At 38.1% G+C, this 17,324-nt stretch overlaps 1 protein-coding gene across 11 annotated transcripts in view; it reads left to right on the top strand.

Moving 5' to 3' along the window:
* The window catches only part of TJP1 (tight junction protein 1), a 187,966-nt gene extending 173,195 nt beyond the window's left edge, over positions 1 to 14,771 (top strand). For 8 of the 11 annotated variants that reach the window (XM_064157483.1, XM_064157477.1, XM_064157474.1 and 5 more), the window contains 7 exons: positions 223 to 317; positions 795 to 1,019; positions 5,845 to 6,020; positions 6,688 to 7,129; positions 8,403 to 8,620; positions 9,789 to 9,932; positions 13,191 to 14,771. In XM_064157483.1, the coding sequence (XP_064013553.1) occupies positions 223 to 317; positions 795 to 1,019; positions 5,845 to 6,020; positions 6,688 to 7,129; positions 8,403 to 8,620; positions 9,789 to 9,932; positions 13,191 to 13,285 (1,395 nt within the window). In that variant the 3' untranslated portion in view covers positions 13,286 to 14,771. The remainder of the gene's footprint in view (positions 1 to 222; positions 318 to 794; positions 1,020 to 5,844; positions 6,021 to 6,687; positions 7,130 to 8,402; positions 8,621 to 9,788; positions 9,933 to 13,190) is intronic. The other 3 variants (XM_064157476.1, XM_064157484.1, XM_064157475.1) reach the window with 2 other exon arrangements.
* The last annotated feature ends 2,553 nt before the right edge of the window (positions 14,772 to 17,324 follow it).

Here is a 17,324-nt window from a genome sequence, read left to right as displayed (position 1 = left end):
TTGACTGGCTAGGGCTGGGTGCTGGATTGGACTGGATGATCTTGGAGGTCTCTTCCACCCTGTTTGATTCTGTGATTCTTGCTGAAAACTTCATCTTTCACCAGTGTTTCATTTTGGTTTTCTTTTTTGGGAAAGGGGTGGACAGTCTTAGTTTTCTTGCTCCAAGTGCTGTATCTTTCTGAATGTTACAATCAAAGAAATATGCTGTGCTTTTCTTTACAGCCTCCAGAGGTAGCACCTAAGCCCGCACTCACAAATGTGAGCGGTCCAAAACCAACCTCTCAAAGCCAGTATGAGCATGACAAAACAACTTACAGGTAAATATACCATTAATTAACTTAGTTTTCAGTATGAGATTGGAATACTCAAAAATCACTTACTGGTTCAAATTGGAAACTGCAGAATGAAAAGCCTGACTATGTCAGTGTGGTCTCTGTGTCAATAATAAGGCAGGCTATGAAGTCAGTTTTCTTAGAGATGATTGCTGGGAATTTGAGGAGGGGCAGAACTGTTTTGTCAGCATTTTAGCCAGTAGCTCCGTCTTACTTTTTTCTATGCTTGAGATAATTAGAAAGTAAAACTAAAAGGAAAAGGTAAGGTTAAAGAAAAATAAGGATTTTCTTTGTGCTCTATCTCAGCTATCTAATTCCATGCAGTATAGGTTAAAAAGGCAAGCCATGTAATAAGTCTTACATTTTGATTGCTTTGTTAGTAGCCAAACTATGAAACAACATTTTCATTGGGCTACTTACACTTGTTCAGCTGTGCAACGCATCTCTATTATTCTTGGTTAGGGCCCCAGAACCACAGAGACCTCAAGTGAAACCACCTGAAGATATTGTGCGTTCAAATCATTATGATCCTGAAGAAGATGAAGAATACTATCGGAAGCAGCTCTCATACTTCGATCGCAGGAGTTTTGAAAATAAGCCATCTGCACAGGTTGCTGCCAGCCATCATTCTGAACCCACTAAACCAATACATTCGCAAAATCAGCTGAACTTCTCCAGTTATGCTAAGTAAGTTTGGACACCTTTTTTTCCTTCAGTTTGAAAAAGGAGAGGCCTATAGGACTAAACCAGAAATTTTTCTTCTGTTAATGGAATTCCAGGGATTTATTGTGTCTAACTGAAATTACTTTTGAGTTCACTAAGTCATTTTCTCTGTTTTAAGTGGGGCTTCAGTTTGGAAACTATCTGTGTAACTTTTTCTTCTGGTAGGTAAGAATATTTTTATAGGTTTCAGGATCTTCAACATGTTACTGCTTCTGCTTACCACTTAATGACAGCATAACAAAGTATTTCCTTTAGTCTATCTGGTGCTGAGTGCTTAAACATCTTTCAAAGCAGAGTTTGTGTTGTTCTAGTTTTGCATGTGTTTATTCTGTAGACAGGCTTGTACATGTAAGCCACGTTTGGTATTGGGAAACTGAGCCTTCAGGGAACACTGCTGAGGCCAAAATTTAGTATGTTGATGGAAACATCTGTTTCCTGTATTGTTGTACTTCCTTGGTTTTGGAACATTTTGATATAGAAATTGTAAGAGCTTATACACAGATATAGCTCAGGTGAAGAACTGGCTATGCTGGAGGATACTTAGACAAACTGTGAATACTCTCCACAGTTAACTGAGCTTCCAGTACCTGTTTTAATTCAAACCATAATGATGTATTTGTGACTGTCTCACTGAAAAGCTGTGCTGGCTCGTTTCATGCAGGCAGAAAACTTAGGCACTTTAGAAGGCTTCGGTTGCGTTCATGCTCAAACTCTGGGCTACTCAGGTGAAGCTGAAACTCTGGTAATCTTAAGTGGAAATGAGGTTTTTAGAGTGAAGTAATAAACTAGCTTTCTGAAGCATTACAGTGCTAAATATGTGTGTAAGCTGTCTTTCATGTACTTGATTCACTGTTCTGGTGCTTGTCTTAATAGGATTTCTGAATTCAGATCCTTTCCTAACTTGTGTAGTATCTGTCATCTCCACTGTCTTTCTCTGTGAACTGAGAATGCTGGAATTTTTCCATAAACTTTAAAGGATTCAGGTTTTTTGTTTGTTTTTCCTAATCAAGAGGTTGCTTTTTTTACTTATTATATGCGAAGGAGGAAAAGCTTGCAGTAATCTGTAAATAGTTATGATTCTTAGTCAAGGGTTTTCTTGATCCTTTCATTGCACTTGCTCTGTGTCTTCTGATGGAAAGATGGGAACATATTTGTCTTGCTCTCTGAGCATCATAGGAAGAGACCAAAAAACTCAAAACAAACATTTCTGGGCTCTTACTGCATTGCATTAGTTTCCAGAATTGTCCCCACATGCAAAAAACTATTGTCCATTTTGATCTGTAGGTATAGATCATGTTGCTATTGTAGAGTCAAGTAATGCTTTGGGAGGAATACTATAAGCTTTTGTCAAGTAATTGTGAAGACTAAAAATTTTTGGATGGATGGTTTTGCAAGCTTCCATTGTGTTTCCATTACCCACTGCAGTAGTACTGGCACATGCTGAAAAACACATGAGAAAACCAACTATTGCATTTTTACCTCAAAACTGCTGAGATTGTTCCATCCTGTCTGCAGTGACACTTCCATGGATACTCAGTTCTGGTTTTATTTGGATCATAAGTTAGTGCATGACTTCTTGGCTTTACTTATGGGAAGGTGACATTACTGCCACAAAGGAATAAGAGAATACTGTTTTTAAAGCTGATAGTTTCATCTGTCAGGACAAAAATGTGTCATTTTTTTTTCTTTATAGAAGAGTGTAACCCTTAACAGGAACGGACAAACATGGCAAAGAAAATTTTATCAGGGCAGTCCATTGCAAATAAACAAAGATGAAAATATTAACATTACTTTTTTTTCCACTGGTGAATATTTATGGTAATTGCTAGTCTGTGAATAAACTCCTCCAAAAATAGAGGACTAAATCTGGATGGTACAGGAACTGTTGATTATGCATAATCTCTATAATGCATTCTGGGTGCAGAGGAGGACAGGTTTTATTTACTCACAAGCAACAGCTACAACTTTTTCAGTTGTTAATGTTAAACTACTTGGAGTTCCTTGCCACTAAGTAAGTATTGTCAAAGTATGCATTTTTACCATTTATGTCTGTATAAATTTACTTGCTCTTAATTTGTTGTGGCTTTATTTGCATCACTTGGGAAACGTGCCATAACTACAGCTGCTTTGCATGGATAATGCCATATCAGCATTTTACAGTTGTCAGTAACTGTAGAGTAAGAGAGAGTTCCTCTTGCTATGAGGAAACAGAACTTATCAATAAATCTGTTGTACTGGATCTAGTTGGAGCAATTTATGACCCTTCTATCCCTGTAGCTGAGCAGTGTATTTCTTTCTTGTTTCAACGTAGTGACCTACATTAGCTTATAGTGTGAAAATGAGGTAGTTTACCTGGATTTTGGAATGGCTAGTGTGTAAGGTACTCGCATAAATCAGTTATTGCCTGATCTGAGAAGGCAGCAACAAACAGTTTCCCATGTTAATTTCTTGAACCACTGTAGCTGAGCTTGTGCATGTCTGTTGCAGGCTTGGAGCTTTTTGAAGAGAAACTGAAAATCAGTGATGCAGTTTAAGTTTCCTTTTCTATGCTGAGGCTTACAACCCATTGCCCAGTGGTTTGTTGTAGTGTTAATTTCTGCATAATTTCAAATGAGAGTAACGTTTTTGTAACAAATGAAGTGGGAACCAGCTTGGAAAACAGTATATCAGTAGTTAGAGGAAATTGATTTATATCCTGTAGGGTTGTAAGCAAGCATTTTGTTGTGGACCACCTTCATTACATACAGGCTCTGAACAATATACTTGGTTGTAGTTGATCCTTGATTGGGAGCCTGTGGGAGAAGAATGTTAAGAACAGTAAGAATGATAAGAATATTAAACACAACTTTGTGCTTGTTGTTTATATTGTCACAGAAACAATATAAATTGGATTAGGTGTGGAGTGTGGTGGGTTTTGGTTGTTTGGTGGGTTTTTTCGGGGGGCTTTTTTGTTGGTTTGTCGTTCGGTTGGTTTGGTTTTTTTTTCCCGTGAGCTTTTACAGTGGTTCTCTCCCCTGGTTAATAGTCCCTCTGGGAAGTAGAGATTTCAGGTGGGCAGTGTACTAAGGAAGGAGCAGTTTGGCACCTTGGACAACAGCAGTGAATCCACCTGCAGCAATAACTGTTCTGGATTTATATAACATTAGAGGGAGTGGAAGCTTGTGCTGAAGTGGTTTGGTATTTTTTTGGCTGTTTAGCTCATGGAGCAGCACATTCAGGTGGTCATCAAGCAGACTTGAAAAGTTGATCAGCCCTTTTCTTAGTTTCATAACTACTCCTCTGAAGCAGTGACACTGATGTCCACAATTGTTGCCCATAACATTTTTATTAATGTACAGGAAAGGAAGGGGCAAGGGAAATATCAAATGTATTTTCTTGCAATGTAAGCAGGATAAGTATTAAAAACCAAGGGCAAGTCTTCAGTATACTTTTGGTTTTCTGTTTCTCTTGGGCTTCATAAACAGTTGTTCTGAGATGTCCTTTCAGGTATTGTGGAATGTGATCAGAAGAATTTTATGGTGTTGGTAGTGCTTTAGAAACAATTACTGTGAATGTACCCTCAGAACATGATCTGCAAAGCCTTCATCATTATTTGTATGTTGAGAATGAAGATAGTAATGCAGTGATGAGAGGTTGGATTTACATTTTGTTGACTTTTTTCAATATATTGAATAACTTTGTTTAAGCAGATTGTAACATAAGGTTTAGTGTAGTCTCATTCTTAATTTCAATATCTGTCAATTTGAGATATTGACCACTTAATTCACTGATAATCTCACATTACATTTGGTAGGTGATCATTCTATATATGTCTATAAATGTCTTACCAGAAACATCACTGCTAACAGTAGTGTCTGCTTCAACAACCTTCTTGTGTGAGAACTACTAGGACTAACATAGAAACTGTGAAGAAATAATATACTCAAGATAGAATGACTATTTTCTTTCATTCTTCTATTGCTGTTTGCTTTGCCATCACCTAGATTTCTTGGCTCTTACACTAGCTATGACTACTTGAAAAGGAGCATCAAGTGGTAAGACTGTTGTTGTGAGGATGTTTTCAGGTGTTCTCTCACTGTTACATTCCATCACAGGCATTATGTGCAATTAAAATTTTTAACACTCAAATTCTGAAAGAAAGTGCAATAAAGTTGTAGTCCAAAATTACAGGCATTTGTAAAATGAACCATTTCCTTCACTAAACTTCTGGAGAAATATTTCTAGTGTATGACAATTGTTTTGAAAATAAGACTTTGAAGATACCTACACTGTGCACATAAAGCTAGTGAAGCTTAAGCTTATTACATTTCTAATTAAGATGGCATTGGTCAAATACTAGGTGTATTTAGAAAAGTTGTACTAGAATCCATTGTCTCATTGACTAGTTAGCTTTTCAGGAAAAAAACCACTCCCCAAGAAAAGTGAATTTATATTTTTTTAATCTGCTGAATTAGAGAACACTTTTTCATTGAAATTACCCCAAATGAAATTGAAAAATTAACATCTTGTAAGCAATTATGCAAATACACCTGAAATGTCATCTGCCTTTTGTTTGCCATGGTTTGTGTTACTAATCTTCTTCTAAAGATTCAATGTTGTCTCTTTTGTGTTTATCAATAAATGTTTTTATACTTGAAACAGCATATTAAAGAAAACTCTGTTTTAATGTTTATAGGAAGAGAAGGAAATCAGGTGATCATAGAAGAAAAAAATAGCAGTGAATGCAGAAGCTCAGAGCCTTGAGGAGACTGAGCATTCAAACATTGGGTGTTTTGTACTCTTTCGACAGGGGTAAAACAGCTGATACTGAGTCGATGGATAGGCCTATTGGTGAAAAACGCTATGAGCCCATCTCTCAAGTTACAACTCCTCCTCCTGTTTCTTCAGTCCAGTATACACAACCTCAGTCCATTAATAGTCCTGTCCTGTCTATCCCAGCACATCACAAGCCTGCACTTTCTGAAGGTGAGCAGCTAGAAAGTTAACCTGTCATCTGCGGTAACAGTTATACTTGCCAGGTGCTTGTGTGATTGCTTCAACATGTCTAAAGTGCTAACTGTGGTGTTCTCCAAGAGGAATCTAGAATTTAGTAAAAATAGCTTTTTAATATATCCTGAGGTGGAGTTCTGTGAAATTACTTGGTGATCCTGTCTGAAACTGTAAGTTCAGATAGTCTCACTTCACCTCTCTCTTCCATCTTTGGTCCCGGCATAGATGAAGTAAAATTTTCAGTGCTTAATGTCCTTCTCTATGCCATGGACCACAGTCCTATAGGCATGAGGTCCTACTTCTCAAGGTGTGCACTTCTCAAGACAAAAGAATAAGTTGTTTTCACTTTCAGGTGGAGAGGGTTGCCTAGTACAGCTGAATCTGAGAGGTTTTGCGAACACTCCATAGTGTTTCAGTGTAAGCTTTCTATTGAAATGTTACTGTATTTAATGGAACTGTTTAATGGAACATTAGAAAAGGTGCCTGAATGTACAAAATGTAAGAGGACAGGTGAGCTAAGCTGAACTTATATGTATTTTATACAGTAGATTAAGAATTGGTTAAAGCATATTCTTCTGTCATAACCCATGTGACGAGAAATTTCTGGTAGTTACTGACACATCCTGGTATTTTTGTGTTGCAGTTAACTCTGTGTCTGACCCTCCTCCACCTCAGAATAAGCCAGCAATTTTCAGATCCTCTAGGGAGGACACTGTGCAGTCCACTTTTTATCCTCAGAAAAGCTTCCCGGACAAAGGCCCTGTCAATGGAACTGAGCAGGTTCAGAAAACAGTCACTCCTTCATACAACCGCTTCACAACAAAACCTTACACGAGTGCTGCAAGGCCCTTTGAGCGCAAATTTGAAAGCCCTAAATTCAACCATAATCTCTTGCCAAATGAAGCTCAACATAAACCAGAGTTGCCATCAAAATCGCCGAATTCTCCTCAACCAGTTTTGAAAGCACACAGCTCATCACAGCCCCCAGACTTTGATAGTGGAATGGATACCTTTGCTGTACAGGTTGAAAAGCCTAAATATCAACCAAATAATGTTAATGCTGTGCCTAAAGCCATTCCTGTAAGGTAGGGTGCTGCTTTTTTTGTTTCTTTTAGTACATCTATAAGAGTTCATTTATGAATCTTGGGGAAAAATACAGCTGAGTTTTGGGGGTTTGGTTTTGTTTGGTTTGGGGTAATAATTTTGGTTTGTTATTTTCATGTGTTTGTTTTTCTGTTGGTGCTATACTGGAGAGATTGATACTCATACTAATCATTCAATATGTTGGTATGTAGCAATCACTTGTCTTCTCAATGCATTTCAAGAAGGTGGAATTTATTTTGAGGGGTAGCTGTTGCTCCAATCTGTATTTACTGTGTCCTTAGACACCTCATGGTGCACTTGTTTAAAGAGTATTTTAAAAGTACTTCTAAGTCACTCAGATAGTTTTGTGTTGATTCTCTTTATTGACACAACTGCTTAGGAGTAGCTTGTGCTTGTGTCTTATGCTTTAAATGTAAGAATCCAGCGTTAGTACTACATTCTTAAGCTGTTTGCTGACAATAATTGCAGAACCATGGTTTACTGTTCTTTGATTTCAGAAGAGCAATATATGAATGAGTTCTGAAATTTTGTCTGATGTTTCAGGCTCTCAGAAATGTAATAAAAGAATGAGTTCTATCTGTTCTTAAGCACCTGAGAAATATTTTGATGCTAGTTTTATAGAGGGCTAAAAATTTTGAAATTCCTGATTCTTGAGCTAAAGTTCTTCTGGAAATTTACCTGAAATATACTCAGGCTTGCCATCTGATAGTGTTTTATCTTGGCAGCTTTGAGAGAAATGGTGTAGGGCTGTTTCTACTTGGTGGTTGAGTTCTGGGGTTTGTTTTGCAGACTTTTGGTTTTGATGGATATCTGAATAGAAGGGTTCATTGTGGCTTGGATAAGAGTTATTACTCCTTCTGTTGAAGTAATAATGGAGCTTGTGGGAGTTAGAAGGAACTTTCTGTTGTTAATTACATTTAATTTTTATTAAGCTGGAGTGTGTAGCTGGGATGAGCAATTTGTGTAGAATCCCAGAAGCTGATATTTGAAAACATGGGGTTTAAGTGGTCTTGAAATCTTTGCCTTGACTAGTTTCTGAACATTTTCAGATTTTATGGGTTTTGATGGAGTTTCTTTGTGAAAATATTTTCTTCTCATAGCAGAACATGAACTACTCAAGTGTGAGACACATTTAATTTTTTCCTAGAAGTGGTGTTAGTCTGCTCTAGGCTGTGCTAAAACATTAGAACAAAGTATGTCACAGACTTTCAGTGAGAAAATACTGATAAAACTGCTAGGCTTTCTGTCTTTTAGCCCTTCAGCACTCGAGGATGAGGAGGAAGAAGATGGACACACTGTTGTCGCCACAGCAAGAGGTGTATTTAACAGCAATGGTGGTGTATTAAGCTCCATAGAGACTGGAGTTAGTATTATTATACCACAAGGAGCCATTCCAGAGGGAATAGAGCAAGAAATATATTTCAAAGTCTGCAGAGATAACAGTATACTTCCACCTTTAGACAAAGAGAAAGGTAAGAGCTGGCACTGTACACTGTGCTGTTATTTAAATCACTTCTTTTGAAACAGCAGCAAAGTAGAACGTGAAAATACTTTAACATGCTTAAACATATTTCTGAATACATGTTCACAGGAAGCAATATTTTGCTTGCTATTTTAAGCTGCAAACAAGGTGAAGGCTTTGAATTCTACCTTAAGAACATTTAACTTGTGGACTTCAAGTACTGATTTTAAACTTAACCTTGTGCAATGATGAAGAAGGGTTCTCATTTTTTTAAGTATCTTTGAAAGTGTAGATTCCTGTACGAAGTGCAAAGACTTACTGTAGGCATTCTTGTTAGAAATGTTTCTTCTTCTCAGCACAGATATAATTCTAAAGCATGTGATATAAACTGATTTGACCTGATTTAAATACTTGGAATTTGCTTCAGCACTTAAATACTCAGCTGTTGGTAGGGTTTTTTGTTGGTTTGTTTTTTCCGTTCCTGTGAAGAAAACACCTTCACAATTAAAAAAAACTCTCTCCTATAAATAAAAGTGTATTCCTGATTCTTATTGATAAGGGTTGACTGGTGTATCTCAGTTGAACAATTTTTATTTTATGCTGAGCCTGTCTTCCTTATCACTAATCCAGTGCATATTCTTGTTCTAACCTGTCAGATTCACAGTTCTTTCAAGTCAAGAAACTTAAGGGGTTGACTTCTTGAATTACTTGCAATCCACAGTTGCTTTATAAACCAAACAAGGAATGTTCTACAAGTGAATAATCTTACATTGACATGCAGAATTTCAGTACTAAACCCAGACCTGTATGTTTATGGGTTCTTTTTCAAATGCCTGTTATACTAAGGCATGTTGAGCTGCTGGAAGCTGTAGTCAGCCCGGTGTGCTCTAAAGTCCATACAGGCAGAAAACATTGCAGCTGTAGTGCGAAGAGAACACCCATCAGGCTCCTTACAGATTTGGGAATTTGTTTTGACACACCTGCTTGGAAATCATGTTCTGTTGATAAATCATTTGAGTGCTTTGAAAAGCCAAGTAACAGTCTTGCTAAATTCTGTTCTTTACTGGCAGCTTAAAATACTCCTATTTTTCTTTAACTTGCTTAGCTCTGCAGTGTAGTTATGTAACACTTGGAACCTATTTCACGTGGTAACATGTTTTTCTTTCTCTTTACTATAGGTGAAACACTTCTTAGCCCCTTGGTAATGTGTGGGCCTCATGGACTAAAATTCCTGAAGCCAGTGGAGCTGCGCCTGCCACATTGTGCGTCTATGACCCCTGATGGTTGGTCTTTTGCTCTAAAATCCTCTGACTCCTCGTCGGGTATGCTGTCCTCCCTCTGTCCTTTTGGGGCTTTTGGGTGCTATCGTATAATTTAAGTTAATTTGGCTGAAAGCGATGCTGTGTAATATAAAGAACTCAATCATTGTATTTGTGTCAAACTCTCCCATTTCACTTTCATTACAAATGTCTTTCTTACATTTACTCATGGTGCAAATTCATAGCTGAAGCCATGATAGCAGAAAAAGAGTACTATCTCTAGTCTGTTAAATGTTACCAGATTTTTCTATTCTGTCTTCTTTCTTGAGGACTGCTACAGCTGAATACACTTGAAATGATAGTCGCACTAAAATTGAGAGGAAATGATCATGTACCTCTGATAGGCCTTTGTAACATAACTGGTGTTTGTCTGTTGCTTAATTAACCATATAGGACTCTGGCAAATCTTAATCTGCATGCTCATAAGTCATGATTTAACGCTTGTTAACTGTTTCCATGTGTGCAAGTTGATGCTAAAAATTGGGTCACTTAAAACTAGTGTTCAGTAAAAGCATTTACAACTCACACTAATGCAGCTGAATTTTCCACAGACTTTTCTTGCTTGTTTCTGCCTATTTCTCCTCTACTGCCTTTTACCCAGAAGTTTCTGGTTTATAGTAAAAGTTGCAACTAGATTGCAGTTTTATTTACCTGTTCTTTTTTACCTCAGTGTGGCTTTTTGGGGTGAGGGGGAGAATGTATTGGCTGGAATTGTCAATGAGGAGCCTAACTGAGAGTTCTGGGCAAAATTCAAGCAATTTCATGAAATGGCTGTGAGGTTGCAGAGATATGAAAAGGAATGCTTGCACATCTGGGGAAAAAGTCTTAAGGTTTTATTCAGCTGCCTTCAAAATTTATGGTGGAAGGTTCAACTTATTTAATGTGTATGTATGACCTAAGTAATGACTGGATGATATATTTCTGTATACAGCATTTAAGCCACCATGTATGCATATCTTCCATCACTAATGTATCTATCACTGTCAACACCAAAGCACTGATGCTTTGACAGATTGAAGCATCAACCCCTTGATGGGGATTCAATAACCTAGAGGTATTAAAGGCAATAATTTTTAGTTGTCCTTTTATAAGCTGTTATATGCATGTGTTGCATGCATCTATTTAACAATGTGTGTGTACATGGCAGTGTTAAAACATGGGCTCATAAATGATAGGGTCCCAGAAGTTGTGACAACGATGTACAAAACCGACACACTTCCTTTGTAACTAATAGCACCTGTTCATGAACTTACTTGAAGCAAAGGGAGAGGACTCAAATGATCTGAACGCTGACTGAAGTTGAGACACTTTTCTCCTTTTCCAAAGTGGGGGCTGTGTGTGTGTGTGTGTGCCTGTGTGGGTGAGAGTGTATATATTTAAACCCTAACACTTTCTGTACTGTAAATATAACACCACATTCTGTTAATCTGAAATGGGATGTATATCATAACATTGCTCTTTTGAGACAAACTTTAAAATTAGGCAATTCTGTCTTATGATATGTAAGTAGACCATACTGTGTCTTAAATAAATAATTGTTCTCTCTCTTTCTAAATTAGATGGTTATGGGACTCTGATTCTTGAGGTTGCTTTATAATAACAGCTTATACAATTTTCTGGGATTTTTCCCTCTTCAATCGTCTGCTCTACTTCATCTTTTCTCAATGTATCCATGTTCTGTCTTAAGTGACATTCATTAGCACTTACTAACATCCTTTCTGCTGCATTTAAGCCTCATAATTGGTATTTTACTGTTAAACCCCTTCAAAAGTTTGAATGATTCTGGTATTAAAACTGACTGGGGAAAAAAATTGCCTGTTATGGCCATACTTACTAGAATTTATTAGTAAAACAATGCTAAAGGATCTTTTTTTATTTCAAAGCAGTTCTATGCAAGTATGGGAAAAACCTTCTCAACAGCTAGAGGTTGCACTGACTACAGGCTAATCCTTACTATGTATTTAGGAGGAAAGATTGGGAAAAAAGTTTGCTGTCTCGTGCAAGACAAGGGCCTGTTGTCCTAAAGTCCCATTGTACCCTTCTCCTAATGTATTTGATCATGCGACTTTTGAATGGAATTCCTTGCATCGATAAAATGAGAAATCCTCCAGCACTTCCTGACCAAAATCAGCAGTCTGGGCTAGTTGCAGTAAACTTGTTTTGCATATTCTAACAATACACAGGCCACTTCTATTCTTTGTCCCTACATCAGATGTTGCCATCACTCAGTGCATTGTGTACTTCATTTTGTTTTCATGAGTTCTTCAGGTAAAGGATGTGGTATTTATGTGAGTCTCATTTAATACAGAGGGCTCAGGTGTTCACAGTCTGTGTGACATGTACGTTTCTCAGGGCAGATCTGTTTTGGCCAAGCTATTTAATGTATTTTATCTGGAAGACTTAAAAGAATTTCAGTGCATTTTTCAACTGTTCTACTGTATTGGGATGAGGACACTTCGTATAGTGGGGTTTAGGTGGGTAAATAAAGAATACTCTCTCGGGTTGAAAGAGACAGTGGAATGTAACATATGTCTAATGAGATGGCAGCTGATGACTTTCTCTTTTAACAAAATGTTACACAGGACCTTTGGCCATGAATTAATAAGATCAGTTATGAAGAATTTTAGATATGCACCAGTGAACAAAAATCCTTTTTAGAATGCTAATATTTCAGGCTTTAAAATGGGGCTATTTGACTTAGCTGAAAAATTATTAACCCCTTCTCTACAATAATACAGTAGAAAATAAAACTACCAGTGTGTCAGTCTTTAGTTAAAACCTAGCTTTTAGTATGACTCACCTGTGTTCAGAACTGTTCCCAGAAACTTCAGGTGCATCTTACCCAGATTAGTGTTAAATCTTTATTTTTCTGGCAATTTTTGGAAAAAGCCAGTGAGTACCTGATTCACTGTTAACACTTCTCAAATGGAAAGCAGTATGTTGGTGCTGTAGAGTAAAATGACTTTTAAGAACTCCTAAGCGCCACAGCATCCCTTTTGAGTAACTGACCTATACTACATATACGAAAGCAAAGGGTTGTTTTTTTTTTGTTAATAACATACAGACTGCAGCATGTTTTGGTTGTGGGTGTTTTTTTTGGGGTTTTGTTTCTTAATAAATCACCAACCCAAACCAAAAAAAAAAAACAAACCAGGTGTTTATTCTGAACTTAGAAGCTCCTGTCCAAAAGCTTGGTTATTTCAAGATGTACACTGTTTAACAGCAGATACTAAACACCAGCATTGTGTTTTCCTCCCACAGGTGACCCCAAAACCTGGCAGAACAAGTCTCTTCCCGGGGATCCAAACTATCTTGTTGGAGCAAACTGTGTCTCAGTCCTAATTGACCACTTCTAAATATTAAGTTAGCTGAGTAAATAATGTGAAACTGAGATGGACCTTACATATAACCTGAACCACTCTATCAAGTATTAACTGTTCTATAAGTGATAATGGATCTTAGCGTTTAAGCATCTTGCTTTAACAGTGGTTTAGCAAGAACACTCTTTGAACCATGGTCACAATACATGCCACAAGCAGGGAGTGTACAGTGGGAACAAGGTAGGGATTTTGCAGGTTTTGTGTGCTTTGTTTTGTTTTTGTTTTTCTTTGTGGGAGTTTTGTTTCTTTTCTTTTTTCCTCTCGTTTGTTTTTTTAAAGGACACTACTATTATTTGATTGTTTTAAATCTGAAAGTATCAACGGAATTATTCATAGGAACTGAAGTTCTTTCATACTTCACTGGCAAAACCACAGAATTTGGCCTACTTTTTTTATGACTGTGTAACTCACAAGATGATATTTTGAGTCTCTAGTTTTTAAATGACTTTGGGTGTACATGTCCAGTGAAGTGGCAGTCAACTTGGGAAAGCACAGTTTGGATGTTTTCCTCCACTGAGAGGCTAGTGCAAACACATCTACTTACTGTATATTGAAACATTGTCATGAGAACGGGGGGAGGGGGAAAAGCATGTGGGATGACTATGGTTCAGTTGCCTCTGTGGATTTGTAAATTAACCACATTATTACAGACCTATTAACCAGCAGGGATGCCTTACCCTCATGTTTTTAATAGTCTTAGCTCTCATAGTTCTCTGCATTAAGTTTGTATGGCTTTTGTGCTTACCTAGATAATCTATCATGAGAGACTGAGGGAAGAGTTTAAAAAGAAAAAAAAACAAAAAAGAAAAAGCAAAAAACTTGTGAGTTTGGTTTAGAGAATGAGTATTGTTTGTGTTCATCATCCAGAAGAGAACCAGAAGAAAATTATGGTATGTTTATGCTATGCATTTGAAAATTTATAGATGCTATAGACTGCTTGTATATAATGCGTGCATACCACTTTTGTTCTTGGTTTGTAAATTAACTTTTATAAGCTTTACCTTTTTATATATATATAAATATATATAAAAACAAAGTTTCTTAAGGATATCTTTGTATTCTCATACCTTTTGAGCCTTGAACTTTGACATCTGCAGCAATAAAGCAGCATTTCTACAATACACAAACAAGGACATTTTTTAAAAATGCACAAAGTTGTTACCTTTTTAAGTGCTGCGTTTAAAGAGTATAACTCAGAATTCTCTACTTTGATTAAATTCTTGAAAAGTATCCCTACTGTAATTTGTCATAAGGATGCTGTAATATGTGCCCTGAAATGTATTTTTTTACTAATAGTCAATTTATTACGGCACAATGGCACTACTACTGTTTAGATAATATACCACTGCATTCTGTTAATGAGTTATTAGCTATTCAGGTGTGGCTGATTTTTTTTTTTTCTCTGCAGTTATTAAAATTACACATTTCTAAATATACAGAATAAAACTGTTTTTAAAATAAAGGAGATTGTAGTACCTTATTGTTTCTGAAATGTATTTATATGAACGTGACAAAATCAATTTTGACTCTCTTTCTATGCAAGTAGACAGCTGGATTCCACACGCTGTCTGTATGCGAGACAGAGCCCTTCTCTGAAGTCAGTCGGAGCTGCCTGCAGGGGAGGGCTTTTGAAATGACCTCCCCTGTGGACACGTTGGAAATACTCAATATGGAATAGTAGATTTGTCCCTTGAATCACTGTGTTGGTGCTAGTTTACTACTTAGACCTCTTTGTTGAAATACTGTGGCAGTGTTCCAGCATATAGATTTACACGCAGTCTAGTTTTACAATACTAAAGGTATTCCTACAGGATCCCATTATTAGCCCTGTTTGGAGTACTTGAGTGGCTACCTAGTAAGCAACTTTTCTGTAAGAGAAAATAAATTTTAGAAGTTATTTTGAAATAATGGTGGGAAACTGCCTAACCCTCTTGTTTCCTTTCTGTACTTATACTGATGAGTTACTTTGTTTCTCAGGCATGACTTGCTCTTGAAGATGGATTCACATTACTGCTCCGCTTTTCACAGTTTTAACTGGTAAGAGCAGGCAGAAAATTCAAATAGCAGAAACCTTGTTCACATTGGCATGGCATTTTTAATTTTCAATAATCATATATTGGTGGTATTAAGATTAGCAGAAAGGAAGGTTTCAAAAATGGCATGCAAAGCATCTAGGAGAAAATTCTAATGCTAAAATATCTAAGAGTTCTTTTTTAGTTCAGATCTTAGTGGGAAGTACATCAAAGACTACACGAGGAGACAGTTGGACTTAAGGAACTCTGCCTGGAGTTACAGTGCATGGGCTATTTGAGTGAAGTCATCTGTCTTGGACATCTTGAGTCTAGTATGTTGTAAGGTACAACTGTTGTGAGCTGCTTTTACTGTAGTGACTCATTATCATACATTTCTGCTCTTTTAAAGAGTGTAGAATCGTGTCTGTATAAAATTGGGGGGAAAAAGGAAAAAGGGACAGCTTTTCTCCCACTATTTCATAAGTTAAATGAAAAAAGTTGATGCTGTTCAGAACTGTCAGTTCTCTACTGCTAAGCATCCTGTTGCTGGAATTTTTTCGCTGTCCACCTTGTAGGCATGTTTATTCAAGAGGCTGACCTAAACCACATACTTGTTTTCCTTGTTGTTAAATCCCAGTGGTTTTGGTTAAAAGGTGGCCATTGAGCATAACTACTAAAATAACACTTATTTTTAAAATATCTAAAATCTTTATCCTTGTAAAAGGTGATGTTTCTAACATATTTTGTGTAAGCTAGTCTTTGCAAAAGGTAAGTCCATATGCACTATTTCAGTGTTATTTTTTAATAGGTCTTCAAAACCTGCATCTGCCTTAGCCCTGCAAATTGCACAGAAGCTGTAACAGTGTACATCCTGAGGCTTTAATGGAGAAAAGAGTTATGCAGTGGAGACAGAAGTACTCTCTCTCTGACTTAAGTTAGAGGTAAAGGTATTTAATTAAGAAAAATAATAATGAGTGTTCACTGCACATACCCAGGTTGTAGTTACAAAAGTTCCTGCCAAGCTGAGTTAAGCAAAGCAAATCGCTGAGGTTCAGTGTCTGGTTCAAGATTTGGAACCCTATCAAACAGTGCTGCCTGGTTAAGGGGGTGGATTAAGCCCCTCAGGTAGAGGCTTTGAGGGTTGTGTAGCCACATCGAAGTAGTGTGTGCGATTGGGCAGCTGTAGGTGAACAAGACAAATGAGAGTAGTCACACCTGTTTAGAACAAAACCATCTCTTAAGAGGTTTGCTTTTCTGGCTGTGAAAGAACAATTTAAGCTGTTTCAGCTGAAAAGGGCTGGCAGTGGGCCTTAGATCACACAATTGTCAGGGCTGGAAGGGACCTCAAAGGTCATCCCGCTCCAACCCCCCTGCCATGGGCAGGGACACCTCACAGTAGAGCAGGCTGCCAGAGCCCCATCTGGCCTGGCCTTAACTTCTAGGGATGGGGCTTCCTCCACCACCTCTCTGGGCAGCCTGTTCCAGTATCTCACCGCTGTTATGGTGAAGAACTTTTTCTTAACATCTGCTCTGAATCTACTCACTTCTAGATTTGCTCCATTCCCCCCAGTCCTATTGCTACCCGATCTCGTAAAAAGTCCCTCACCAGCTGTCTTCTAGGCCCCCCTAAGGTACTGGAAGGGCCACAGTAAGGTCGTCTTAGAGCCGTCCCTTTTTCAGACCTAACCTCTCTCCATAGGGGAGGTGTTCCAGCCCTCTGCTTATCCTCGTGGCCCGTATGCCTTCCGCTTCTGCAGACAAGGGCCGCTCGTACCCGGCGCGGTCTCTGCTGCAGAGCCCTGACGCAGTGCAGCCGGCGCTCAGTGCGTGCTGGTGCCCACCTGCCGGCAGCCTCTCGCCAGTCCTTTGCTTTTACTGGAGCGCCAGCAGCAGCTTGCCGGCCGCGGCCGGGCCGCCAGGGGGCGCTGCCGACTGAGCCGTGCCGCCGTGGGCGCTGCTGCTCGGGGCCGGCTCGCCGGGGCCCTTCTCGGGAGCAGGCAGAT

This window comes from Pogoniulus pusillus, chromosome 17 (genome assembly GCF_015220805.1).
Source record: "Pogoniulus pusillus isolate bPogPus1 chromosome 17, bPogPus1.pri, whole genome shotgun sequence".
Classification (NCBI taxonomy): Eukaryota; Metazoa; Chordata; class Aves; order Piciformes; family Lybiidae; genus Pogoniulus; species Pogoniulus pusillus.
The sequence above is the reverse complement of the archived record's forward strand: the minus strand, read 5'-3'. Positions and strand labels throughout refer to the sequence as shown.